The following is a 25815-nucleotide window of genomic DNA, read 5'->3' on the forward strand; positions in this document are numbered from 1 at the left end:
GCACATTAATTACCTACTATGCCCCGTACGGTCGTGACGGTGCACCTTACGCATACAGTTGCACGACACGCCTGACACGGTCCCGGATGCACGAGCGAGACACACAAGCCACACTTATTCCGTTTCTCGTTTTCCTCCATTCGTACCTCATTTCTCTACTTCGTACACCTCACTTCATCAAATCTTCCGACTGAATTGAATCCACGAATTGGCCCACGTCTGGCACTACTACCAGTCTCCATACTCGGTACATACACAGGCGTCGAGAAGTGGACCACATAGACGGCATATCGTCGTCATTTTCCAACGGTTCATATCGCCAAAACCGGTGCTGGGGGCGGTCCCACGAAATAGTTCCCACCTCGCGATTATCCACCAGCTGCAAAGTACCTTAATCCCAAGCCCACGGGTTACGCCGTGAAAGCAATTCCCAACACCACACCACACTGGGGGGACACACACGCACATCCACGACACCACGCACACGAACCAGGAAACCCTGCAAAAACCATCTGAATCCGTACCGCGTCGTGAGCCAATCCCAGCGGGCGTTCTATCCTTCCCGTTAATCCCTGCTCCCAACACCACGCACACACGCCTCATCGTGGTATCACTGGCTTTCCATACCTATCCGTGCCTCGCCTTGCCCTGCACAATCGCGACCATTACACGCAGAAGTTTGGTGTAGAGCCTGAGGAAGAAGCGGCTCCAGTCTTCCTTTTCATATCCTAAGATTGTCTCTTTTTACCTTTACCTCACCAGTCGAGCCAAGAAAGAGTCCGAATTGGTCCTGGTCCCGAGAGGCGGATTACCTACCTCCACCATTCGTCCACTCGTCCACACACACCATACAGATACACCGCTCACGTAACTTTGCTTGGGTGTACGAATGGATATTCGTCGTACTATCTGACACCCGCTCGGCACGCATTGGCACAGTCCTCAACCTCCCTCATACCAGGCACGCACGCACGGCACAGCATAACTCAATTCCGTGACGTCCAGTGGTCCAGTGGAAAACAAACTACCGTGGTCCAGCAGTCGATTCCACACGCACCAATCATCCGTCCCGAGCACGACTACCACCCTGCTGCCAGCCTGCCACTGCCTCAGCCTGGGCCAAGTCTGAGTCTGACATCTAGCGAATTGGCCCTCGGCCTCTACGCAGTAGGCTCTGGGTAATCCGTAAGCCCTGAAAGAGAAGGATACCGAAGCCCCGTCTCGGGCTTCTAGGGTTCCTTCAAGCTTCAACGGAACGGCCCCAGACCCGGCTTCGACGAAACGAACAAAGACGGACGTTGGTTGTCTTTCGTCTACTTCACTCCTAAGCAGCGGCAGCAGTAGCATTAGCATCAGCATTTGCATGGTGTTGGTTGCTTCGACCGGCCCAGTCCAACCCAACCAGTCTATCAGGCCGTTCCTTTCATCGAACAAGTTGGCGCCGTCGAATTACGTTGCCCCATTGCCCCATTGCCTCCCAATCCTCCCCTCCTCTCTCCTCAGAACCTTGATCCGTTGGCTTTGTTCGTTTGAAGTCTTGACGCCTCCTGCCGAACCTTGTCCCGTACAAGCTACTGCTTCCTCCTGCAGGCCGTATCTTACGGGTGATACGTGGAAACGCACCATAATCTCGGACACACAAAGGAACAGCGGCAGATACAGAAAAAGGCACAACTTGAGGATAACGAAGCAAATTGGTACCGAGCTGCGCTAAGCCCAAGCATTATTCGAGAACAAGGAAAAGGCGCGCGCGGAGCTGCTGCACAAAACCGGACATTTGACATTTCGAATTGGCATTGCTACCGGCCTGCGGTTGCGGATTACCACCACTGCCACTGGAACTCTGTACGGCACCTTGCCCCCCGTCGCGGCGTCGCCCTGTATTATTGGGGAAGAGAAGGGTGTCAAAGGTCCCACGGGGGGGTGCCCAGGCCAAACCAGGACCAAAGCTCGTCAGGAGCTGCTGCTGCGCTGCTGCGCACCACCACGACGCACCACAAGCACCAGCTGTATCCAATCGACGGCCAGTTCGCTCACTTTCACACTTTCTGACGATCCACTCCAGCAAAGGTACTGCTCACTTTCTCGGCGGGCGGCGCTGTGTGTCGACAGGCATTCGGCTTGCTGGGGGTGGCGCGCAGGCGAGACGAGACAGGAGACACGACGAATGCACCGGAGAGCAGCAGGACGGTACTTGCTAAACGTGCTTGGACAAGGCAGACAAGACAATCAGACAATTGTCAGTCAGAGAGGCAGTCGACAGAACAAGCAAGCAGGTAGGCAGGCGAGCGGCGTCGACAATTCGATTGTAGACGCAGTCATCCTCATCCCTCGCTTCTTCCCTCGCTGCAGGCTTCACGACCTAGGCATCAATTTAATACGGTGACAGACAGGAGAGATAGAGACAGGCCAGAGACAGACAGCATTGTTGCTGCTGCTCGGCAAGGAACCTTTACCTCAGTCCTCAGCCTGCTTCGCGCAGCTGCACTTGCAGGGCAGATCTGCAAGGAAGAAAGAGGGTCGGCTCACTGCAAGTAAAGTGAGTAAGTCCAGTCCAGTCCAGTCCAGTCCAGTGGGCAGTCCCGTCCAGTCCTCGGTATCCGTAACGTACAGGCAAATAATACCACCTACTGCGGCGCGCTACAGGCTACAGGACGAGACATATGAGAAGCGCAACCACTCACTTTCCTACTCAAGAACTGACCTGAGGTATTCGTACAGTAGTAGTCTGCTTGATTTCCTGGTTGTGACCGTCAGCCAGCATCAACATTTGCATCGGCGCATCAGCCCAGCAGCAATAGTAACGTCGACAGGCAGTCCACAGGCCATACTTGGTACACATAAGCTGGCTGGGAAGCCAGGATAGGTAGTCTTGAAGGTACGTACATCTCAACTTTGGAGCAGCTCCATGTATCTTTATGCTCAGCATTGTGTGTGGAACTACATCTTGATCACTTCCCCTCTCCCCCCAGTGCCTTCATCCCCTGCCCTGTGTCCAGCCTGGGCTCTTCCCTGTCGATATCACAACAAGATACTTTGGTATTATATGCAAGAGCAGCGGCAGTGGAAAGTACCGTGCCGTTTCTTGGGATCCACCTGGGGGGACTTGGCACTTGATAAGTTGGTGTTGGTGCTGGTGCTGGTGCTGGTGCCGACCCAAGTCCATGTGCTCCGTACTCCTTACAGAATATGTACCATGTATTCGTACCAGCACCACCAGCTCATTCGCACTTGTTCTCTTGCACACCCCTCCCCTCTCCACCACTCACTCCTCTTCCCGTTCCCCCTTCTCCTCTTTCTCTCTCTCTCTCTCGCTCTCTCTCTCTCTCTCCCTCGTTCATCCCGGGCCCCTCTTCTCCTTCTCTGTCTTGTCTCTCACACATGTACACCTACGGAAAGTATTGATCATCAGGGAACAGGCACGAAATACACACATACGACACCTCATCATTCCCACCCGCCCGCCCACACACACATCCTCAGAAAAGGGCCAAAGCTGCACCTTTACGTAGGTACTTGGTCCTTGTACCCAGCCATCAGCGGGCCCCAAAGTACCTTTTTCTCTCCTCGCAGGAGAAGGGGAGTGGCAGAGAGACTGAGAGGGAGACTCGACCGGCCGGCCTGTTAAAACACCTTGGTTCTCTTCCAATCCTTTTTCATCTCCTCGGCCCTCCTCCAACCCTTTACCTACCCTCTCCTCCCCCTTCTCTCCTCCTCCTCGTCCCTCCCCATCCATTCATTCCCTCCTCTTCCTCTCCCCGAAGACAGTCCTTCCTGACTCCTTTGCTCGCCGAAAACGAATAAAGGGTCTTTCCATTCTCTAATCCTCTCCCCCCCAACAGAGAATAGGAAAAAAGAGGAAGGTAGGAGAAAGAGAGAAGACTTAATCTGGCGACGTCCCCTCCCTGACTGAACCGACTCGTCTCCCTCGACTTCCAACTCACCCACACCACACCAACCACGCCCAAAGCTGTCAAGGTCGAACCAGCTTCGTCTTGCACACGCCCCCCTCACACTCCCATCAACTTCCCGACAATCCTCGACATTTGGAAACGGTTCGCCAATTCCCAGGTTTTCGAGCTTGCAGAGTGTGACCGGAAAAGCCACAAGAGAGCAGCAGGACACGCAACAAAGAGAAAGAGACTGGAACTCGATTTAAACGTATAGTGAAGAAGACCTTGATTGGTATTTTCTACACTCTCTTTTCATCACACAAGACAAGAAAGATCCCACGTCCCTCCCGTTCCTTGCATCCCTCTCCCGACCGTCCGCCCTCCCGCGACGACCAATCCAACCCGCCCCCTGAAGAATTCCTCGCCTCGACGACCACCAAAAGGAACTCGACTCGACTCAGACGTGCAACTTCCACGACAGCAACAAACCCACACACCCATCTTCGGCCCTCCGACGACTACGACGAAACTCCCTTTCGTTCCGCCGGCCTGCCATCCCGCCCTCATTCCTTTCAAGAGTCCCTTTGCGATCTTGGATTGTGTCGGCCCAAAGCTTCTCGAGCAACTCCGTCTCCAGAAGCTCGATTCTTCGTCCCCGTGGATTGCCAATCTCAGGTTCCCTGGACAAGGAAAGAAACCCATTGCTTTCTTTCAAAGCTTGTCAGACCGTCGAGAACACTTCATACATGATCCCATCAGGATTATAGATCATCCCTTTTTGTCCTTCGGGCACCGTCTGTGAAAAGGTACGTTTATTACTGCAACAATGCAATTCAGATGAAGATGTGCGCCTGTCCTGCCTAATCATCACCTTCAACCCGCCCTGCTCAGTTCTAGCCTGATGACGGGATGAACCTTCATCTCCATCTTCCAAGCCTTCCCCTACCCAGAGCTTCCTCCGTCCTCCACCACCACCACCATCACTACCATCACTACCATCACTACCATTTCCACTTCAAGCACTCATCCCCGTTACGTTACCGTGTCTTGTCAAGAGTCGGTTTCTAAACTTTTACCTCTTTCCTCCCTCACAGCTTTTGCGTGCCGTTGGTATTTTTACTCGGCGATCCACGTCCACAAGTTTCCCCCACATTCACCAATCAACCAAACCACCACCAGTCCGAGGTCAGGATAGCTCGAGGGGATACGTTCATTCGTCGCTCCCCCAATCCAACCCTCAGGAATTGTCTCAATTTTGTCTGTCTTGACAGTCAAAGTTGCACACCGTGGCGGTACGCCTCGCCATCACTTCACTCTTGCCCTCCGCTCGCCCCCTTCCGCCCCTTCGATCCTCTCATTGCCTAGCCCACAGTTAAGAGACGCCAATCTGGATGATTCCCCCATCTCCCCTCGTGCCAATCCATCTCCCCACCACCCACTGGTCGAATCAGGGCGACGCTATCGGAGTTGGAGATCTGCCCCCTTTGGATCGGCACCAAGCGGTATTTACAGAAGCCGGTTGCTCCTTCACCGCGCCCGTTGTCGGCCTTTGAACAGCTGCCTGTCTCACTTTGTCCACTGCTCTAGGCTTACTCGAGCACCTGCAATCGTCTAAACGAACCGCGAGCTAACCCAATCTTCTCTCTTCTTGCAGAGCCACCCACTCGACCTCTCTCATAAACGGCCAGTTTCCCGGCCACCTTTCCGTCCGTCAAACTCACACGAGGAACTCGGTCTCGCATCATTTTCGGCTTCTCATCCAGCCACAGTCACTCTTTTGCCGGACCCTGTTCGCTTTCAACACGCTCCTTCTAATACTAATATTCTAATCTCTCGGTTGCACTATTCCACTCTTTCGCAGAACCGATTCTGAAGACTTTTTTTTTTACCGTTTCTTTTTTCACGTCCTTCCGTCTCCGATCACCAAAAAAAGCTTCCTGGAGAACTTAATCGTCATTCTTTCCCGTTTCGGAACTTCGACCCGTCAGCCAACCCCCCTTACACCCGCCCTCGACTCACCACATCACAATTCAAAATGGCGTACTACCAACAACAACAGCAACACTCCGACCCTGCTTTCTTCACAGAGGACCACGACGAACCCCAGAGGCCACGAATGGGCACTCGGGACGCCGCCAAGATGATTGCGAGGCAACGTCAGGAGATTATCGCCAGCGAGCTTTCCCGGATAGCTGGTGATGAGTACTTGGAGGATATCATGAAGCACATGAGGCACATGGAGGTAAGAACACGAGGAAGGAGCGACTGTCTAGATGTGGTCGGTTTTACTGACACCTAGCTTCAGGATGAGACGATGCCTGATGCCAATCTCATCGACATGCAACGAGAGATCCAATGGTACATGAGACCCTACCTCATCGACTTTCTCATCGAAGCCCATGCCGCCTTCGCCCTCCTTCCCGAGACTCTCTTCCTCACCGTCAACCTCCTCGACCGGTACTGCTCAAAGCGTGTCGTCTACAAGCAACACTATCAGCTCGTCGGTTGCGCCGCTCTTCTGATTGCCGCCAAGTATGGTGACAAGAAGGACCGCGTGCCCCAGATCCATGAGCTCAACAACATGTGCTGTGGCTTGTACGACGCCGGCATGTTCACCCAGATGGAGATGCACGTCCTCAATACTCTTGAGTGGACCATCGGCCACCCCACCGTCGACTTCTTCACCCAGCTCATCGTCGCTGAGGAGCACGACAAGGTTGATGTTGAGCACATGGCTGCCTACATCTGCGAGATCGCCCTGTACCACCGCGATTTCGTCTCTACTAAGCCTTCCATCATGGCTCGCTCATCTCTCGCCTTGGCAAGAGCCATCCTTGGCGAGCCGGAGATCAATGATGGAGAGTGGGACCACGTCGAGAATGTCACACTGTTGACCCTCTCTCAACACTTGCACAGCCCCTCCGTCGCCCTCGCCAGAAAGTACTCATCATCACACTACTCTGGCGTCGCGAAGAAACTTGCGTCCTTCATGGCTCACCAAGCTAGCATTGCGCGAGCGCAGTCGGGGGTCCCTCCGAGTCCGCCTTCTGAGTCCGCCTCAAAACACTCAAACATCTACAGCACCCCCCACAAGGGCCACGGAGCTGTCGCAGGAGTAGTGGAAGGATACATGACCCCGCCAATCACCCCTGATGGCGCCGCGTACGGAACCGTCAACAAGGACGCATACTCCATGCCGCCGAGATGCCCAGTCACCCCGACGCCACAACCCAACACAGCGGCATACGCGCAAGAACAAGTGCAGCAGCAATACGCCCCCTTTGTACACCAACACACGACGGGTCACCACCTGGCCTAAACGTCAACTAACACGAGTCAAACCCAGCAGACCGACTTGTCGGTCCGCCCCGCGGAGTCCCACACAGCGAACCAACGCTACGATACGGGCAATCGAAGCTTTTCCCTCATTATACCCGTGGCAGGGCAATTTGAGCGACCTCCCCAGGAAGTGGATTAAAAAGGAAAAAAAGATTGTTTGCCGCATGCATACAGAATGGTTTTTTTCACACGTCATGGCATCGAGCGATTTGATTTTTTATGCAACAAAGTTCATTTTCACTTAGCAGAAGTGTCCCAAAAAAAGGAATACGGATCATACCCCAACAACCCCCGAGTTATTTTTTTCTCAACAGCATTCAGCGGCTTTTTATTACACACAATACACACCCCGACGAAGAGTTTTTACGTTCGCGAGATGGTCACCCCAGGAAGGGTGAAGGATTGAAATCACAGCGGTCATCCTTCCCGGTAATCGAATTTGGATCCGGGCGACGAGATGTCGACACCCCCGACCCATTCACCAACACACCAATGAAGGGACGCCAGCGAAGGTCAGATTGTAGGGTCTCACGACGAGATTCGACCCGAATGGGAATTCTTGAAGGAGGAACAAAAAGAAGCAAAGTGGATTTTTTTCGACAAATCGGCGGGGCCTCGATGGACTTTGACCAGACGGGAAGAGAACTATTGGCCTCGTTCATGGGAGGGAAACGTGCGGCCATTGAGCACACGAATTCCTCCTGGCCGGTTTACTTTTTTCGTACCTTGGAATCAACCATTTCGAGAGTGGTGGACAGATTGTTTTTCCTCTCCTTTGATCATTGAAGGCCGGATATCCCCTAATTGGCCGACAATGAATACAAACGGATACTCAGGGAATCGGTTTCTGGTCCACAAGTTACTTTTGGAGACGAGGCTGGATTTGTTCTCTTTCGATGACCAGAAGAAATTTCTGGATGGAGAGAAGGAAAAAAAGGGACGACCATGATACGGTGTCCCCTACCCAGCCGGGGCGAGCGCCCTCGAGACTGTCGTATACCCGCATTTCGACTCCCTTAGGTGTAAGGTAGTTGTACAAAGGCACAAAAAAAGAGTAAAAATTCTCTGCTACTTTTTCGATCATAATTCTCTAGTTCCCTTGACTTTTGCGTGCCATGTCTCTGTGTTTGTGCTCTGTGGTGATTATGGTTTGGCTGGTGCTGGGCCTCCATGTGTGTGACGGACGGGTCGGCGATGGTTACACACAAGGGGGTGTCGAGCTCCATGCAAGCCCACATGGGAAATGAATTGTCCACCCTCCATCCATCCCCCCCTGCCCGACTCCTCCCCCCGGTGCTTGGAAGCGTGGGCTGCGTGGGCTAATCATAGCTGTTGCATTAGTGGTTTTCCCGCTGCACGCGGGATGGAGCGGCGAGAGGCCTACTCCGTACTATCGGACTTTTTTTTTATTATGATGTCGGGTAGGTTTATGCGCTGGATAAGGTATGTATGTCACTATGCTATGCGAAGTGGTTTTTGGAATGGGCTTCTCGTGTGTGCTGGTCAGAGTTGGATATTGTTCCTCTCACGATGGGGTTCAGGGTCGTCAAACGAGCGTCGAGGGCTCCGCGCCAACCTGTTCATCTGAACCTTGGAAAAGTCTTGATGCTTGATGATTTGATCTTCGTCTGAAAATTCGCAGACGGACACATTTCTGCTTGGGGAGTGACATGGCATGAGACCAGGCTAAGCCTCTTTGGGGATTGGAAAGGGTGGGGAATGATTTGGGGTACCTAAGGCATTATTGATGTGGGCAAATGGCAAGGTACGGAGGTACATACTTGTCGACTTTTCCATTCTGAGAGGGTTATAGAGCTGGGGGGGGGCCCGGGATGTAAGCTGTGCATGCATGGTTTCCAGGTTCTATATCCGTGAGATGTTGCTGAATGGTGCACACGTACTCTGTAATCTGGGCTGGATTTCTCAGTGGATGGGAAGAGGGAAGTTGGATGATTGGGATGCGTGGGATTCGAGAAGTGACGTTTGTTCGTGGAGATGGATGATGATGGTGGTGGTGGTGGTGTTGTTTCCTCCCTTTTGTGTAACGGTGTAGTTGCGTATGTCTCAGGGCGGATTTTGGTCGGTGAGTGATTCCTTTTTTGAAAGGTTGCCCAAGTTAAGGCAAGGTTTTCAAATACAGTTCTTGAGAGATGAGAGGTCTTGAAGGATTCATTATTAGGTTTTCCTGCGATTGTTCCCAAATAAACAAAACAAAAATTACGGTTCCAGCATTGTCTTTTACTGCTCATCAGTATTGGCTTGGATAAGTTTGCTAGAGAGTGCTCTGAAGAATATCATTACTATTGCCGATTGCATCTTGATGTTGCAACGGTTTTCCAGCCTCTCCTATTTGTTTTGCTCGTCGGGGCTGCCTTGTTACAAGGGGGTTTTTCGTTTGCGCATTGACGGCTTTTATGCGAGGGGGGTTGGGGGGTTGAAGCAAGGGGGGGACTTAGAATTTGCGATGCGTTGGCCATGTGGCGGGATGTGCGCATTCGGATGTCTACCTTGGGTATCTGCTCGGGCTCTTTTGGACTGCCTCTTTATTCTGGATTCACGGCTTGGATTTGCGTGTTGGATACGGAGTATTGGTGGCGATGATTGGGTTTCGGTCTGGATTGACGGTGAGTCACATTCGGGATTCATGGGGCATGATGCGAGATCCCCCAAAAGAAATCCACCCGGGGCGGCCGGAGCGTCACGGCGGGAAGGTTGGGTAGGGGCCCGGACCATGCTTTTTCCAATGTTGGTCCTTTGGAGTTGGGGCCTTGGATCTTGGAGAGGTTGATAGAGGTTGTGGTTGATTTTATGTGTGCGTGTGTTGATGGAACGAGGATATTCGTTGGTCTGTGTCGGCACAGGGCAGGGATCGTGCTGGCCTTTCTGACCATGTGGGAAGTACACATCATCTCATCTCCCGTACGCGTCAAACGGTTGGTGGTTCGTCTGATCTTGTTGGATTTTTGGAGTTTTATGCTATTGCTTGTGAAAGCTTGGGTCATCCCGGGGGTTTCTTTTTCTGAGGATGTTGGTATTGCTGGGAAGGGTGTTTTGTGATTCATACATGGCTTCGTATGCATGGATGATGGGGAGGAAGGGACTAGGGGGGAGGTTAGATTCCGGGTTTTTGGAGAATTCGATGTTGGAGGGATCGAGATTTGGGATGGGGGATATTGTGAGCGCATTGGAGGACGGCCCCGGGAGGGGGGGTGGTAGGTAAATGACTTCGCGCGCGATGTCTGCTTGCAGGGCGCCGGGCATTTTTTCGATGTTGGGGAGCTTGGAGGCGCGTGGGATTCGGGCGACTTGAGTTCGCCGTTGACGGTTTGGTGAGTATGTTTGTGTAGAACATGGATGTGAACGTAACCTTGGGCTGTATCAAGCCGTCGAGCTCACTGCCTACACGTTCTACGAGTGGCCTTCCTTTGCTGTCTTCGGTACTGTCGGATGGGGCCTGATTCATTTTGAGTTGGGTGGGGGAGTCGGCGGAGGGGTTGAGAGGCTTGAGTTACTGATCATGAGGTTAGAAGGAGAAGGACGAGTTCTTGAGATTAGTGGTGTAAAATATCAGTCATCACAATCGTCGCATCTTTCTTTGCCTGGGATCTACGAGTTGGGCGGGAGAGAAGAGCGTTTTGGTATAATGATAAGAACAAGTACGATGGTCTGAATGTGAGTCTTCGAGACCAGGCATTAGGCGGACGTCGAATAGAGGAACAGCATGATTGCTAGGAGAGAACCTTCATGTGGTGATCAAAGAAGATGCCCTCGTCGGTGATGGATCAAGATGCGGGGGCAACTTTGATAGACGGTGTCTTGATGGCGGAGAGGCGGCATTGGCCTCTCCGACGCAGTGTACTTGACAAGTCGAGTTTATTCAAGCAGATGGTAGACCTACCAGAGAGGCAGTCTTGTATTCAGAAAGTCTTGGGGCCATGGTCAACTGTCTCTGAGGTGTCTATGTCAACTAGGATAAGGACGACCCACGGAAAGAAAATGAATCGTGGGCCTTCTCAACGCAACCACGCTTGTCTGCCCTGTATCAAGGTATACATATGACGTTGAAGAGTATAGTATATACCAACTGAGTACTTGCTAACTAGACTAGGCGGCGTACGTCTGCTTTTGTATGTCCTAGCCATACCTTCTTTCTGTGTGTTTTTTTTTTTTGTCATACTTAGGTGCAACACTAAAAGGGTTGGTTTTGACGCATGTAAGAGCTTCAGAATCAAACCTCGTCGTTTGAGTTGATTCCATCACGCCTTACTTTGAAGTATATTTTTATTCCGCGGGTCGTCGAAGCTATATAGTCAAAGTTCTCAGCTCTACCGTTCCAACAAGGGCACATGCTGCTGCTGAGTTGCGTCATTGTCAAGGGCTGAGCGATTTGTGGCTACTTGTCTCATAATTGGGCAAGTACCCCATCGGTCTCTTCCGTATGCTGCTGTAAGTGTATCTGTTGAGCATCTTAAAAGCTAGTATCTTATGTTCTGGTTGGTGGCAAGACCCTCAGGGCACAGATGATGGTCCACACTTGAGGCTTACTTGTATATCTCGCCTTACAGCCGCGATCAGGTAGCAAGGGCAGTAATCACTCTGGCAGCAAAGTTTGTTTAGATGTCGAGAGTGGACGACTCCCAGCACAAGAGTCGCCCACCGAGATTGATACTCAATTGTGAGCGGACCCACTGCGATAGGAGCGTCCAACGGTTCCAGCGGTGATCGCTCCGCAAACCTGAGAAAGCGAATCTTTTGGTCGTTGAAAGGGAACCGTGACGACCCCGAAGCCAGGCCAGAGGAGAGTTTCTACCAGGCAGACTGACCATGACTCTGGAAGATTGACTAGAATGAACGAGTCTGGAGCTATAGCTTGTCCCTGCAACAACATTTGCCGTGAAGCAAAAGACAACCATGTCCGAGAAGGGGTGTGAACCTGTACGTCTCGACCCTTCGTTCGTAGACGATGAGTCTCGACCTCGACCTCTGGAGCCGGACTGGATGAAATGTTGGACTCCTGTCTGGCTCCGTAGTTTTTCATGCTTACCTCAATCATCCCCTCAAATCTCTCAACTATTTGCCTCGGGAAAACCTGGTTGATGGCTGAGGATAGGGTGGTTATTTGGATATTGCCTTTGAAGTCGGAGAACTGTGTCGTTTCCCCCTAGATGTGACATCCCTACCCTGTTGATGAGTTTTCGCTGGAATATCAAGTCCTAATTTGATTGTCATCATCATATTTCCGATAGCCAATGAAGTTAGGAAGGAGTACAGACTGAGCATACATATTAGAACATATTATCGGCTTGTTTCTTCCCCTTATAGCCTGCATTCGGCCTTCGGGCTAACACCCTACGGTATAGAGACGGTTTAAGTCGAGTCATCTGTGAGAACACCGATTGTTAACGTGCATCTGACGGATCTCTATTATCTTTGATTGCTAAATTTAATGGTTTAACAGGATCTAAAATCTCAGACTTGACAGCAGTCTCCCATCTCGGGCGTGAGATAGAGCTAGGTCATCCTCTACCTCGACTTCGCGTACTTTAACTTCCTGTACGGATCTACAAAGTCAGTGCTACTTGTAGGTGAGAACTCTGTAGCCTCCACTTGGGCTTTGTTGACTCAGAAGTGGTGAATGCTGACATTTTTGAAGGAGCGGGATCCTAGAGCAACAAATAACTAGATCACGCCACCTGGGCGGGATCACGAACCCCACGTTCCGGAGAAGACCTGGCATATCATCCATTGACCATTTCCACAAGTGAACCAAAATTCAGCCGGCGATTCTCCGCGGTAGGCTATTGCGTAGGAAAAACAGAAGTTGACTCGGCTGGTTGCGCATCTTCCTGGACCTTAAACATCGGAATGGAATGCCGAAAACACCGACAGGCGCTCTGAAGAGGTAAAAGTCTTCACGGCCGGTCTCAGTGTAGAGCGCGACTAGGGGATCGCTCTTCGGACTTACTACGTAATGGGTGTCTACTAGGCAGAAGTATCGCATTCGCTTGGGGCAGGACCCGCTGGCGGTCCATTTCTCGCGAGTCCGTAATTTTCCGCGCTTCTCTGCTGCCACTCAAGACTCCTTTGTAGTGCCTCCCGAAAGACTTCTTTCCAGTTGTGGCGGCTTTCTTGTGATCCAATTTCTCAAGAAGCTTGGATTGCCATGCAAGAGCTGGGGGGCCGAAAGCTCGTAGGGCTGGGAAGCCAAGAGTTCATCAAGACATGACCAGGGCGCAGGTTTCCGCCTTTTGGGAAAGCTCCTGCGGGTCCACGATGCCGTGCTAGAAGCCTCTCTCTGGAAACTTGTCTCCGAGTAGACTTCTTGCTTCAGTCCCAAGTCGAGAGGCCGAGACCGGGATACCAGCCGCATGTGAACGCAAAGGCGACAACACAAAGCACCGGGATGAATAGATACTATTGGTAGAAGTCTAAAGCTAACCTCGGAAAAGACCCAGCAGTCAGCTCCCCCTCTAGCCTCTAGGAACAGCTCACCGAACAAACCACGCAAAACCATAGATCGGACACGAAATTTCTGTTGCCTCTGCTCGGATTCCTCTTACCAATAGCTCCCCCCCGCGCCAGACCACTTCCGCGATAGCGCCCGGCCCGCAAAGCCAAGTCCGGCCAAGTCTGCAGTCTGGCCCATCTAATCTAATCAATCAGATAACACCATCCCGAGCATCCTCGCCCACCATCCCACTGAAAAGGTTCGGGAACCCGGCACTACGGGTCTCTCTTTCGCCAAGCCCTGTCCCCATGTGCTTTCGCAGGATCCTTCGCAAAAAGTCCCCCAGGGCTCTTCTTCCGTCTCGTCTGTCTTCTCACTCAACACCGTCCTATGATCTGGCCCCTCATCCGACACCATGATGGGGTCGCTTCCCGACCTCTCGGTTCCTGGGCACGAGCAACTTACTAGTGAGGTAGCAGCCCGACTTCGGTCTCCTGCGCGTGGGTGTGTGTTCGTCCTTTGACTCTAAACCAAGGTATGCGAGTGTGGGCGAGTCGAATAGCCGCATCTTATCAGATCATAGCCTGTTGTTGGAAGGGAGCGTCGTGTGCGTGGGTCAAGTTGAATCCTTCCGGCCGCTAAGTTCGTGATGGGATGGTTTAGAACTTAGCGAGGTCACCAAAAAGTGGCACGCTAGAAGGGCGGCACATGCTTGCGTCCTCCTCTGAAAGGTCTTTAACTACGAACGAAACCCCCCCATCGCCGGCTACTTTCCTAGCCTTGCTCATTCGTCCTTTCTGCACTTTCGTGTCTCTGGTGTACGGCGATAATGGCAATGCTTTCGCAGCTACGTGAGGCCCTCGGCCGCAAGCAGGCCCCCGTCGACGATGCTCCCATGACCATCACCACGGCGCCGGATGCCGCCAACAACAACGACGACAAGGAACTGGGTGAGATCCCGCCCGATGACGAGAAGCCGGGCGAGGAGCAGAGGGTCAGCCAGGAGGTTCAACATGGTGTCAAGTTGGCGCAGGCTTTGACTTTGACGTGGGGCAAGAACTCGCTGATTGCCATCTTCATCTTGTAAGGACTCCTTGTCGGACCTCTCGTAACTTGAAGAGCGATGGGACTAATGGTGGATACTGCTTGTAGCATGTGGTTTCTGTACCTCACAAACGGGTTCCAGAGTTCCGTGCTGTACAGCTTGACGCCGTATGCGGCCAGCGACTTTGAGTCGCACTCGCTGCTCCCTGTCATCGACATTGTGTCCAGCGCCATGACGGCTTCGGTGTACATCCCGCTGGCCAAGATTCTGGATCTCTGGGGTCGTGCGGAGGGGTTCTTGCTCATGGTGCTCTTCGCGACGCTGGGCATGATTATGTTGGCCGCCAGCCAGAACCTCGCCACGTATTGTGCCGCTACGGTAAGTTTAAACCTTTGCCGCACTTGATTGACAACCACGCAAAACGAGCAAGTACTCACGTTTGAGAAATCCCTAGGTCTTTTGGCAAGTTGGCTGGTCCGGTCTGACCTACAGCATCGACGTAATCACGGCGGACTCGACCCACGTCAAAAATCGAGGACTGGCGTTCGCCTTCACCTCTTCGCCCTACATCATCACGGCGTTTGCCGGTCCCAAGGCCGCTGAGGGCTTCCTCAACAACGTCAGCTGGCGTTGGGGCTTTGGATGCTTCTCCATCGTTCTGCCTGTCGTCGCTGTGCCCATGTACAGCATTCTGAAGTGGAACATCCACAAGGCCAAGAAGCGCGGCACTCTGGTGCGCGAGCCTAGCGGCCGTAGCTTTGTTCAGAATGTCTGGTGGGGTCTGATCGAATTTGATGGTATGTTCTTTCTCTCCCCTCAAATGGGTTTTCTTCGCCACTGCTCAAGACTTGAGGGATTGCTGACCGTCTTTACTAAAGTCCTGGGAATCGTCCTCTTCGCCTGCGGCCTCGTCACCTTTCTGCTCCCCTTCTCCCTCGCGAGCACCGCCCCAGACGGCTGGAAATCAGCCTACATCATCGCCATGATCGTCACCGGCTTCGTCGTGCTCGCCTTGTTCCTCCTCAATGAGCTTTCCCTCGCGCCCAAGCCCTTCCTCAAGTTCGAGTTCTTCTCCGACAGAACCGTCATTGGCGTCTGCGTCCTCGACATTACGTACCAGGTCGCCTACTACTGCTGGAACAGCTACTTCACCTCCTTTTTGCAGGTCGTCAACGACCTTTCCGTGTCCAACGCGGGCTACGTCGGCAACACTTTTGACGTCGTCTCGGGCGTGCTCCTCTTCATCGTCGGCTTCTCCATCGCCAAGACGGGCCGCTTCCGCTGGCTCCTGATGGTCGGCGTGCCGCTGTACACGTTCGGCCAGGGTCTCATGATTTACTTCCGCCAGCCGGGCCAGAGCGTAGGGTACTTGGTCATGTGCCAGATCTTCACGTCGATTGGCGGCAGCGTATTTATCCTGTGCATGCAGGTTGCCATCCTCGCGGCCGTGGACCACCAGCACGTCGCTGCCGCGCTCGCGCTCCTGAGCGTCTGTGGTAATATTGGCGGCTCTGTGGGAAACACGATCTCTGCGGCCATCTGGACCAACACATTTGAAAAGGCTCTGGAGCGAAACCTACCCGAGTCTGCGCTGGAGAGTCTGGCGGATATCTACGCGGATCTCGATACGCAGCTGAGCTATCCTGTGGGCAGTGATGAGCGACTTGCAATTCAGAACGCGTACGGGTATGCACAGACGCGGATGCTTGCTGCTGGAACCTCGGTGATGGTATTTGGCTTCATTGCTATTTTCATGATCAAGAACTACAACTTGAAGGAGATGAAGCAGACTAAGGGTCTCGTATTCTAAGAGCTATAGGTAGCTGAGCTCTGGCAAAGGGATGCGTTATTTCATGGACTGTGTATCACTTGGTCGACTAAACCAAGTCGGCGAACACCGGATGTGGTTGATGAGATGGACGTATGAAGCCAATGATGAATACATAAATGAAGTCGGGATAAAACCTGTACAGTTGGTGCAACCGTGAATCAATTTTCGCAATATCAATGAGGGGCTGTGTCGTTGTTATGCATCGATTTGAAAAGGGGCATAAAGGGGGAGGTTGCTTGCAGATGGGTATTGATATTGAAATGGGATTTCATGCACTGCTTCCATTGTTGACGGCATCGGCAAGTGACGTTGCAAGCCGGCGGGAAACAAAACAAAGCTCACAGTACGTACCTGTTCCCGGTCGATAACGGGTGGACTCGGCGATGACGTCGACCAATCACCGCTGACAGCCGGATCAAGCCCGGACCCTTCGGTGCTGCTGCAGCCAGTGAAACGCCAACGGGTGGACCCACATGGCGGAGGCTTTTCCCCACGTCGTTTTTGGAGGAAAGAAAGCACTGGTTCTCGAGTGCTTTGCCTCTTTGCGGTCTGTCGCTGACCTTTTTTTCTTTGCCGCCCACGCGAGTCCACTTTCTGACCTACCTTACCTCGTCTTGAGAGTCGAGCTACCTAACCACCCATCTACCAAGAAGCTGTTCGACGTCAAAGATCCGGAGCTTTCAAACACTCCCTCTTCAGTAGCACTTCTTGGCTTGACAACTGGTTAAGACCGACAAGATGTCAGCCGACGACCAGCAGTTTCTGGACGTTGTAAGTATCATCAGCCCCCACATCACACCTCCAAGCTTGTGATCACGAGAGCTCTACTGACACCGCCGTTTTCCTCCCACAGCTGTCCTCGCTGCCCAACAAGATTCGGGGCTACTCTGACGACCTCGCAAACCTTATCAACCCCACCGTCGACAAGGCTGCACAGGCCGTACGAGAGACGCTGTCCTCCTCAGAATGGCTGCCCGACTCGGTGCGGCCGAAGCCCCCCGTCCGCCACATTCCCATCGAGGTGATAGCTATCAGCCGGTACGAGAGGCTGCACGGCTGGGTGAAGGAGCACAAGCTGTTGACTGGCGCCATCGTCGCTGTCGTGGGAGTCGTGGCATACCGATCGTACAGGAGTAGCAGGTTCTGCAAGAAGACGCGCCGGGCGAAACGGGCTCGGAACGGTGGCCGTCTCGAGGTTGTCGTTATCGCGGGCTCACCGACACTACCTTTGACGAGATCGCTATCACTCGATTTCGAGAGGAGAGGATTCATCGTGTACATCGTTTGCAATGCTGAGGAGGATGAGAGCATGGTGCACAGCTTGGCAAGGCCGGACATTCTGCCTTTGACCATTGACACAACGGATGTGAGTAGTAGAGTCGGTGTACAGTGTAGGCCTTGACTGACGTATCTTGCAGCCCCCAAGAGCAGGCGCAGCCATCGACAGCTTCGCGCAGTACCTCCAATCACCACACGCCCCGGTACCGCGAACGAGGCCCAACCATCTGCAGCTCAAGTCCGTCATCCTTATCCCTTCGCTCAACTATCAAACTTCACCCATCGCCACGATCCCGCCCTCCAGCTTTGCAGACCTCTTCAACACCCACCTTCTCCACCCCATCCTCACCATCCAGGCCTTCCTGCCGCTCTTGACAACCCGCCTTAGCCCGCCCGGAGAGAAGTGGACGCCGCCAAAGGTCCTCGTCTTCACTCCTTCCATCATCTCCTCCATCAACCCCCCCTTCCACGCCCCCGAGGCAACGGTCTCCTCCGCCCTATCAGCCTTCACCGAGGTCTTGACGGCAGAACTGCGACCTCTCGGCATCCCCGTGACCCACATGCAGCTGGGCACATTCGACTTCACCGGCTTCCAGCCCGCGAAGAACACTCACCCCTCCCAGAGAGGTCTCCTTGAAGGCGGCCCCGGTGTCGACGCCGACGCTACGGAGACCCTCATGTGGCCCGAGAATGCCCGCCACGCCTATGGACGCAACTTTGTCATGCAGAGCACCTCAGCCATCTCGGCCGGTCGCATCCGTGGTTTGAAGGGCAGCTCTCTCCGTCACCTCCACAACGCAGTCTTTGACGTCATCGATGGGTCCATCACCAGCGGCACCGTCCGCGTCGGCCTGGGCGCCAGCGTCTACGGCTTTGTCGGCCGCTGGGTGCCCCGCGGTCTCGTCTCCTGGATGATGGGCATCCGCCGCGTGGACGAGCTGTCGGCGTGGCAGACGAGCTCTTATGATGGATCACTCGACGGCAGCGACAACGACGAGAACCAAGACTTTGTTGCTGTGCCCGACGAGAAGTTAGATAGCAACGTTTGGAAGTCATCTTAGAAGGACATGGCTCTGGCTAGAGTCTCGCATTGGGATATGCCTTCACAAAGGATGTTCAATCGAACCAAGAGATGAACCCTAGTTAAGATGCTCGACTAGGCATAGGAGCCAACGAGCCAGCCGGCTGCTGATGTTAGCCGTAGCCGACGACGCTAGGCTACTGAGGAATGCGTTTAGGTGAGGGGGCTATGATGAGCCATCTGGCCGTGTCAGCGAGTGAAACCGAGAGCGGTTTCTGAAAGGCCTATGATTGACGAACTCCACTCGGATCCCAAAAGGAAAGACATTACCACATCGTTACTCGTTGGATTAAGCGTATAATTATGATAGTAATTCAGCGTTGTATCGTGGCTGAGCCCGTGGCTCTCTACACCCCTTCTCTCATATACCTTGCAAGTCTCAATCTCTATGATCGCTTTGTGCGCCGACTGTGTGAGGGGGGGCTTTCGATGATTGGTTTTAGCGTGACTTTGTTCCATTACCCACGTTTTCTAAACACACCGCCAGACGAGCAGATGATAAGTTGACTTCTTAGAGACACCATTCCTCGAGGAGGCTCTCAAACCATACCTTGCAAGTCTCGCATGACTGGCCGATACACAGTGATTGGATGGTTGAGGTAGCTTGCTTCAAGGAGCAACGATCGCTCGTCACGCTTCGTGTTCTGAGATATATGTATTCTCACCACACGTTCCTTGGTACTCCTTAACCGGTATGACTCCTCAAGAGCGTTCTGAATTGAAAGGTGGTGGGCCTTTAAAACCCATCTTCATCAGTCTCTCATCGCTTGCCGACGCACCGCAAGTAGATGAAGGGGGTGACTTGCTTCAATAGGAAACATGCCGTTCGTCACGCTTTGTGTCACCCCTCGTATTCGTCCACAATATCTACATGATGAATGTGCGTGGTGGACAAAGGTTGTTATATAGGATTAAGAGACATTTGTTGCTTAGGGAGTAGCGTGAAAAAATCATGATTTCCACAGCAACCTGGAACTTCAGAGATCAAGCAATGTAGAGGGAGTCGATGGCATTAATTACCGGCTGCCTTGAGGATCACTTGAAACGGCTGCGTGAGGTTGAGAGGCTTGTATACGAGACAAGGTAGGTCAGGTACAATAGATTCGGGGCCGACTGGAGATGGGGAAGGGGGAAGGAGCGGCCCTTTGACCTAAAGGGCCTAGGAAAGAAGAGATGGATGGAATGGAATGGGCCATTGCCCGCTCAAGATTTAATGATTACATTTATGTTTGTATTCGGATCAAGTCTGTTTGTATTCTTCATGCCCAACGCACTAATTATCAATGTTTAGATGAACGTCTCGCCTTCATCAACAATGGTTAGATAACAAAGACATATGATGGATGAAGGGGCCCATTCGTGTATAATCGGCCTTAGGCTATATGGAGACAAGGAGATGTTCATTAATGACCACGACGTATTTGAGCGCAGCGATAAGCCTGGTGCGACATACATCTTACAGCTGTCCTTGTGGTTAGATCTGGGATGTAAAATCTTGGAATCGGGCACCGTGACGGACGGGCTTCGTGCGCTTGAGCTTCGGAGTAGATACGAAGCGTCCCGTGAAACTGTCACAGGATGGACTGCTGGGCATTGCTAGTACCTCATTGCTGGACTCGTCGTTGTCTAATTCGGGGGGTCGCTATCGCTACTCTCAGTCGACTCGCCGTCACTTTGGGTCCTAGGGCATAGTGACTCCTTGTTATTTCCAGATAGTCTCTTCTATAACAATCATCTCTAGAATCTAGCAGACCCGCTCGTATTCGTCAATGATGTTTGTGTGATGAATGTGCGTGACTTCTAACGAGGGTCGTTTAGATTTAGAGACTTTGGGTCACATCGAGGCAAAGAGACACTTGTTTGTTTGGAGGGGGTCTCGGGGCACAAAGGCTTCCCATCATTTGGAAGAGTCTCGATTCAAGGGAAGGGAGTCGATGGCATTAATCATCGGTGCCTTGGGGGTCGGTTGAACGGCTGCGTGAGGTAAGGGGGTTTTTATACAAGGTGAGTGGGTGGATTGAGGGTTGTTGGTAAGGGAAGCAGGAACGGACTTGTGCTTTGAGGGGCTAATGAGGGAACGGATGAAATGGGTTGTTGTGATGATGAGAATGGAATGTCTGCCCTAAGGAAGTAGAGAGTCAACGGCACGGTTACAAGACCTCAAAAAGTGGCAGTGGCAGTGGCAGTGGCAGTTGGGACCATCCTGTTCAACATCTATCTAACCCTGCTTGCTGATCTATCGAACTACCTAAAACCACAAGTCCCCCACTCATCGTTGCCCATCAGCACTATCGTCCCTCTTCCCAAACCTGGCGCCGAAACCTCCAATGTCCCTCCGGAAGAACTTGCCAAAGTTCTTGAGGTTCTCATTCATGGTCGCCTTCTCCGTACCCGCGATGCCCCCCGGACCTGTTCCCTGTCCTAGGTCCCTCGCTGCGCTCAGAAGCTTCTCGCCCAAAGAAGTCGCGTCAAACTTGCTTGGCAACCCGGGCATGGCGCTGCTGGCGCTGGTGAGAGCAGTGCTCGCGTTGATGGCCCCAAGACTGGAGCTACCGAGCCCCGTGGTCGCCATCAACGGCGTGAGCAGCGGAGATTGCTGGACGAGCTTATCACTGAGATTGCCCTCGCGGTGGATGCCGAATAATTCCACAAGGTGACCCTGGTCAGCCTTGCGGACGCCCTTGAGGTCGAGAATCTTTCTAAAATTGGTGTCGGAACGGTCTGCAATGTGGATCAGGTAGGCTTGGACCAAGCCCTCTGGCGGCGAAGGGCGGACTTGCAGCGTCTTGAGCAGAGGGTCTATGCGGTTCATTGTCTGGTTCACTCGCTTCACATAGCCCGCTGGTGCTGCGTGCGGTGTCGACGATGACTTGTTGTGGTAGGACAGGAGATTCTCGAATGCTTTCGTCAAGACGTACTTGTCAAGCAACATCTATGATGGGATCAGTAAGTGTGTGAGGGCTTGAGTATGGTGTGTTCCTACCTGTTCAGCGCCGACCTCGGAAACTGGGCGGCATTGTACAATGTTGCTTATGTAGGCATTTACAAGATGGTCCACCAAGTTGTCGCAAAACGCTCTGGCGTATTGCTGTTTGACCAAAAGGCCTAAAATCTCCTCGGCCTTGCCATTCACAGAAGATAGAAGCTCACCGACATATGAGCTTTGGTCGCCCACAGTCTCCATGGTGCTCCAGCCTGTGTTACGCATCTCACGCCAAGATCCCTCACAGGCGATCTCAACGTTACGTACTAATGTCAGGACAGCAGCGCTGGCTACGCCAAGGAAGGCATCAGCCTGCGATGACAGGTCGACTTTTGCGACAAGCTCGTTGTCGATGCGCTTCTTTATATTTTCCTCCAACTGAGTAGTATTTGTAGACCAGAAATCTGCCGTGTTCAATACCAAAATGACGTCTTGGATCGGGGGCCCTTGAGGACCAGCCCTTTGCAAAATGTGCAACAGAACTTGCTGTGCGTATTCGTCAAGATATTTTGCCAACGTCTTTGAAAGATCCAACAGTCTATCGCTGGTAGACAGTTTGGCGCATTGCGATAACGTAAGTTTGTAAAAGTGGAAGAGCTCAATGGCCGACGATATGACGGCTTGCGTGGAAAATTCTTCGTCTTCTGGCAGCAGTGGCTGGTTTCGGTACTTTGGTATCATTGCAGCAAGCTGCTTGTCTTGCGACTCCACCCACAGACTCAAGTAAGGCTCGAAAGCGGTTGATATAGAGCCATGAAAATTTGATGCTCTGTCGTCGGATGAGCTTAGGGTGTCTATGCTGGCACGTGGTTCGTTGGCAAAGCGCCTTTCCAGGCCGTGTTCGAAGTCCAAAGTCTCCTGTAAACAGCTCAGGAGAAGGTTGACGTCGATTTTCTGCCCATCCGTCTTGCGCATACTTCTTTCGAGAATGCCCTTGAAATCGTCTCGAGTGCCGTCGCAGAAAGCCATGGCCAGTAATTCATTCGCGCGCCAATGGGGCGGAAAGATGACGGCGTGTTCATCCTCGTGAGTCTTGAGCATGCGTTTGAACCACGCGTACCTGCGGCCGATGTTGTCCAGGTTCCCGGCCTCGTCGTTGCCCCTGAACACCTGGCGATACTCGCGCAGTTCAGTATTGACGTACCAGTTCATCAGTCGCGTCCGAGCCATGTCGCCCAAGGCATCCATAACCAGACAGGCCTCCACCAGTGTGCCTCTGCGCTGTGTGACCTCTCCCTTGGCAAATGCGATCTCAAAGTCTTCGCAGACCTGCTCCAACAGTTCCCGCTGCAGCTCCGAGACGCCTCTGCTCAGCGTGGCAATCTGCTCAATGCTCCTGTAGCTGTTGAAATGCTTCATAAGCTGTAGCACAGCTTGTAGTAGGCTCGCGCAGTCTCTGTATTGCCTCGTCTTGGCCAAGCCTCTCAGCTGTTCGTATGCCGTCGTCAACATCTGAAGCCGTTTGAGAGCCGTCATGCTCAGGGTGAGGTTCCGTTTCGTGCCATCTAGTCGTTTTATATCGGCCGTCATAGAAGTGATGTTCTGCTCGGTCTGGATTGCGCGGGACCGTACTGTCTCGATCTTGCGGAAGAGCTGGGCGAGTTCGGCTTGGGCTGACTGCATGCGCTCGAGGCTCGAATCGGGACCATAGGCCTGGGCGACCTCGAGGCTGGTGATTTCGACAGCGAGGTCATTCTTATGGGTCTGCAGTGTATCGGAAACGCGGCTGATGGAGGTTACGGTGGAGGGGTGCGGGAAGAGGTGATTTAGGTGTTCGATAGGATCGTAGTCGGCTGCCTCAGGGTCAGATACGAGCTGCGCCTAGCGGGAGTGGGATTCGTACCGGCATCGAGGGATGTTTTCCCGCCAATTGATGTCCCGTTCATGCTGAAAGACGGTATAGAATTGGTCTGCGTTGAAGATGGTGATCTGGCGGGATTTGACGGGACAGGTTGCTGCATGTGTCAGATTCCCTGAAGAGTTGAGCTGCGTGTCTTGGGAGCTCCGAGTCGAGATGTCGTCACGTGTTAAGACGGAACGCAGGGGGATCTGCGACGGGACCTGCCGTAGCCAATCGGAAAGCGCTCCGAAAGGGTCCTCGAGCTCTGTAAGCAGGCGCCAGTGCGCCATGCCGTCCCGTTTTTTCTGGATCGTCCCACCTCGAAAAAAAAAGTCTGGGGAAGGAAGGGTCCAAGGGATGGAATTCTTTCTTTCCTTCTTCAAGCAAAACCTTGAGACGACGTGCCAAATACGGGAAGGCGGACATGGATCGCTCCTCCCCCTTGCATAATACCTGACATTGTACAATTGCATTGGGATAATCAGTCATTGGCGCTTGAAACCATGGCTGCAGCAACTTCCATCTCCTCTACACAACTCCATCGCCCACACTTCCTTCATCTTGCAACCTTCGATCCAAGGGGTTCCTGCATCTTACTTCTTGTTGTTCTTTAGTATTAAGTATGCAACGTTTGCCATCCCAGGCAGATGTAGGAGTAGACTTCTCTCAATCATGGTCTCCGCCTCGCCACATCCATTCCGTTTCAAGCACAACAGGTTCTAGGCTGCGGAATGTTCATTCGGAGCAAACTCGAGTTTGCGACAAATGCGTGCACCGCAGCCCACATTTTCAGCATTCAGAAATACACCAGATTCGCGACTCAATATGTTCCTGGAGCCTTTCTACAATACGAAAATCCATCATACGGGAGATCACACTACCTCCAAGCGGATCATTGCGTTGGCTTGACACAGGCGGCAGTTTCACAGCTTCATCAAAATGCTTCAAGTTCATCTTAAAGCACAGCAAGACTCGTCCGCATTGTTTTGGTGCCACGTCGATTACCATTGCCATGAGCTTGTCGTCATTCTAGTCTACTCTTGCGGATAAGGTTCACACAAGGAAATCCTTTCAACAGACGATTGTCACCGCTCAAATAGCCGAAGACTCGGAAGCCAATATCGCCACAGACTTTTCGAAGACAGCCTGCAACCCATGTCAATCCATTGCAAGTACCTCCATGTCACTATGACAAAGGGCAAATGGAACCCTGTCGACCAGAATCCGTATTGCTGGAAGCAACGCCACGACCTTGACAGGCTGTGGCTAGCCATGACTTACAACTCTAAACATGTTTGGGGGTCCTTGGAGGAGGGGTGCTACTCTGCCAACACACTGGAATTTTCCAATCACTCGCAAACGCTCGTGTCGTATCAATGTCAAGTTGCATGAATAGCCAACACCAAGGACGCTGAATCGCAGCAACCCTTCCTTACCAGAGAAATCGGTTGGAGATCACAGCCGGAAGATAACGCCGCCCATCTTTTGTCGTATTGCTTGGATATCCCGACTCAAGCCACGGACCTCAAAACACCGGACCAACGCATGTTCCGATAGTCGAAGTTTCTGCCCACCATTTCAGGGATGTCTCGATCTGATAACGGACCAACCACGACGGCTAACATCAGACGACGGATGACAGTCAGACACCACTACCCATCCAACGTCAACTTTGTCGCCAGGCTAGAGTCGTCAGCCAGGCAGGATGTTTGGGTAGACCAGCTCATGCGGCCGCTAATGGCACCAGCCTAGAACGACCGGTGACGAACACATTTGTCTGACTTGTCAGAACTCTGTCAGGGCGCGACGTTCACATGCACTCCGTCCGTATCACTCCGACCCCATCTCGGTCTTTGCGGCAAACGTATCTTCCGAATCCGAGTAGCCCAGCCTCCCGATATCCTCGAGAAAGGCCCCCACGCCCGGTTTTGCTCGGCATAAACCAACATCCCCGTCGCCCCCGTGACCCCCGATCTTTCCGATCCGACCCTCCTTTCGCTGTCACTCCAGAGGTGAGCGGAAGCCTGGAACTAGATCAAGCAAACAGTCAGCACAAAGGACCTCGGTTACCAGGCCT

General features: G+C 52.8%; 5 protein-coding genes across 5 annotated transcripts; 3 read left to right on the top strand and 2 right to left on the bottom strand.

The window, feature by feature from the left end:
* Window positions 1–5928: 5928 nt before the first annotated feature.
* Window positions 5929–7212, top strand: BDP55DRAFT_558753 (cyclin; the record flags this gene model as incomplete). The annotated part of the gene is made up of 2 exons (XM_060569836.1): window positions 5929–6135; window positions 6199–7212. 2 exons carry the CDS (start codon window positions 5929–5931, stop codon window positions 7210–7212), a joined length of 1221 nt encoding a protein of 406 aa, XP_060426293.1.
* A 2662-nt stretch (window positions 7213–9874) lies between these two features.
* Window positions 9875–10695, bottom strand: BDP55DRAFT_635035 (uncharacterized protein; the record flags this gene model as incomplete). Its single annotated transcript, XM_060572735.1, has 2 exons — window positions 9875–10605; window positions 10629–10695. 2 exons carry the CDS (start codon window positions 10693–10695, stop codon window positions 9875–9877), a joined length of 798 nt encoding a protein of 265 aa, XP_060426294.1.
* A 3814-nt stretch (window positions 10696–14509) lies between these two features.
* BDP55DRAFT_635036 (MFS siderochrome iron transporter MirB) lies at window positions 14510–16535 on the top strand (the record flags this gene model as incomplete). The annotated part of the gene is made up of 3 exons (XM_060572736.1): window positions 14510–14763; window positions 14833–15103; window positions 15180–16535. 3 exons carry the CDS (start codon window positions 14510–14512, stop codon window positions 16533–16535), a joined length of 1881 nt encoding a protein of 626 aa, XP_060426295.1.
* Window positions 16536–17103: 568 nt separating this feature from the next.
* Window positions 17104–19297, top strand: BDP55DRAFT_673448 (uncharacterized protein). The gene is made up of 3 exons (XM_060575596.1): window positions 17104–17327; window positions 17410–17922; window positions 17975–19297. The coding sequence occupies exons 1-3, from the start codon at window positions 17295–17297 to the stop codon at window positions 18893–18895; spliced, it is 1467 nt and encodes a 488-aa protein (XP_060426296.1). The 5' UTR covers window positions 17104–17294; the 3' UTR covers window positions 18896–19297.
* Window positions 19298–21058: 1761 nt separating this feature from the next.
* BDP55DRAFT_673451 (Vps53-like protein) lies at window positions 21059–23888 on the bottom strand. The gene is made up of 3 exons (XM_060575597.1): window positions 23742–23888; window positions 21899–23691; window positions 21059–21847 (listed from the first exon to the last, which is right to left on the bottom strand). The coding sequence occupies exons 1-3, from the start codon at window positions 23857–23859 to the stop codon at window positions 21185–21187; spliced, it is 2574 nt and encodes an 857-aa protein (XP_060426297.1). The 5' UTR covers window positions 23860–23888; the 3' UTR covers window positions 21059–21184.
* Between the last annotated feature and the right edge of the window lie 1927 nt (window positions 23889–25815).

This window comes from Colletotrichum godetiae (genome assembly GCF_030913485.1).
Source record: "Colletotrichum godetiae strain CBS 193.32 chromosome Unknown BDP55scaffold_39, whole genome shotgun sequence".
Taxonomy (NCBI): Eukaryota; Fungi; Ascomycota; class Sordariomycetes; order Glomerellales; family Glomerellaceae; genus Colletotrichum; species Colletotrichum godetiae.

Coding starts and splice junctions, on each gene's coding strand:
- BDP55DRAFT_673448 (XM_060575596.1), top strand. CDS start 17,295: ATGTCAGCCGACGACCAGCAGTTTCTGGACGTT. Junction 17,328..17,409: donor ACCAGCAGTTTCTGGACGTT/GTAAGTATCATC, acceptor TTCCTCCCACAG/CTGTCCTCGCTGCCCAACAA. Junction 17,923..17,974: donor TGACCATTGACACAACGGAT/GTGAGTAGTAGA, acceptor CGTATCTTGCAG/CCCCCAAGAGCAGGCGCAGC.
- BDP55DRAFT_673451 (XM_060575597.1), bottom strand. CDS start 23,859: ATGCAGCAACCTGTCCCGTCAAATCCCGCCAGATCACCATCTTCAACG. Junction 23,692..23,741: donor GAAAACATCCCTCGATGCCG/GTACGAATCCCA, acceptor ACCCTGAGGCAG/CCGACTACGATCCTATCGAA. Junction 21,848..21,898: donor CCGAGGTCGGCGCTGAACAG/GTAGGAACACAC, acceptor ATCCCATCATAG/ATGTTGCTTGACAAGTACGT.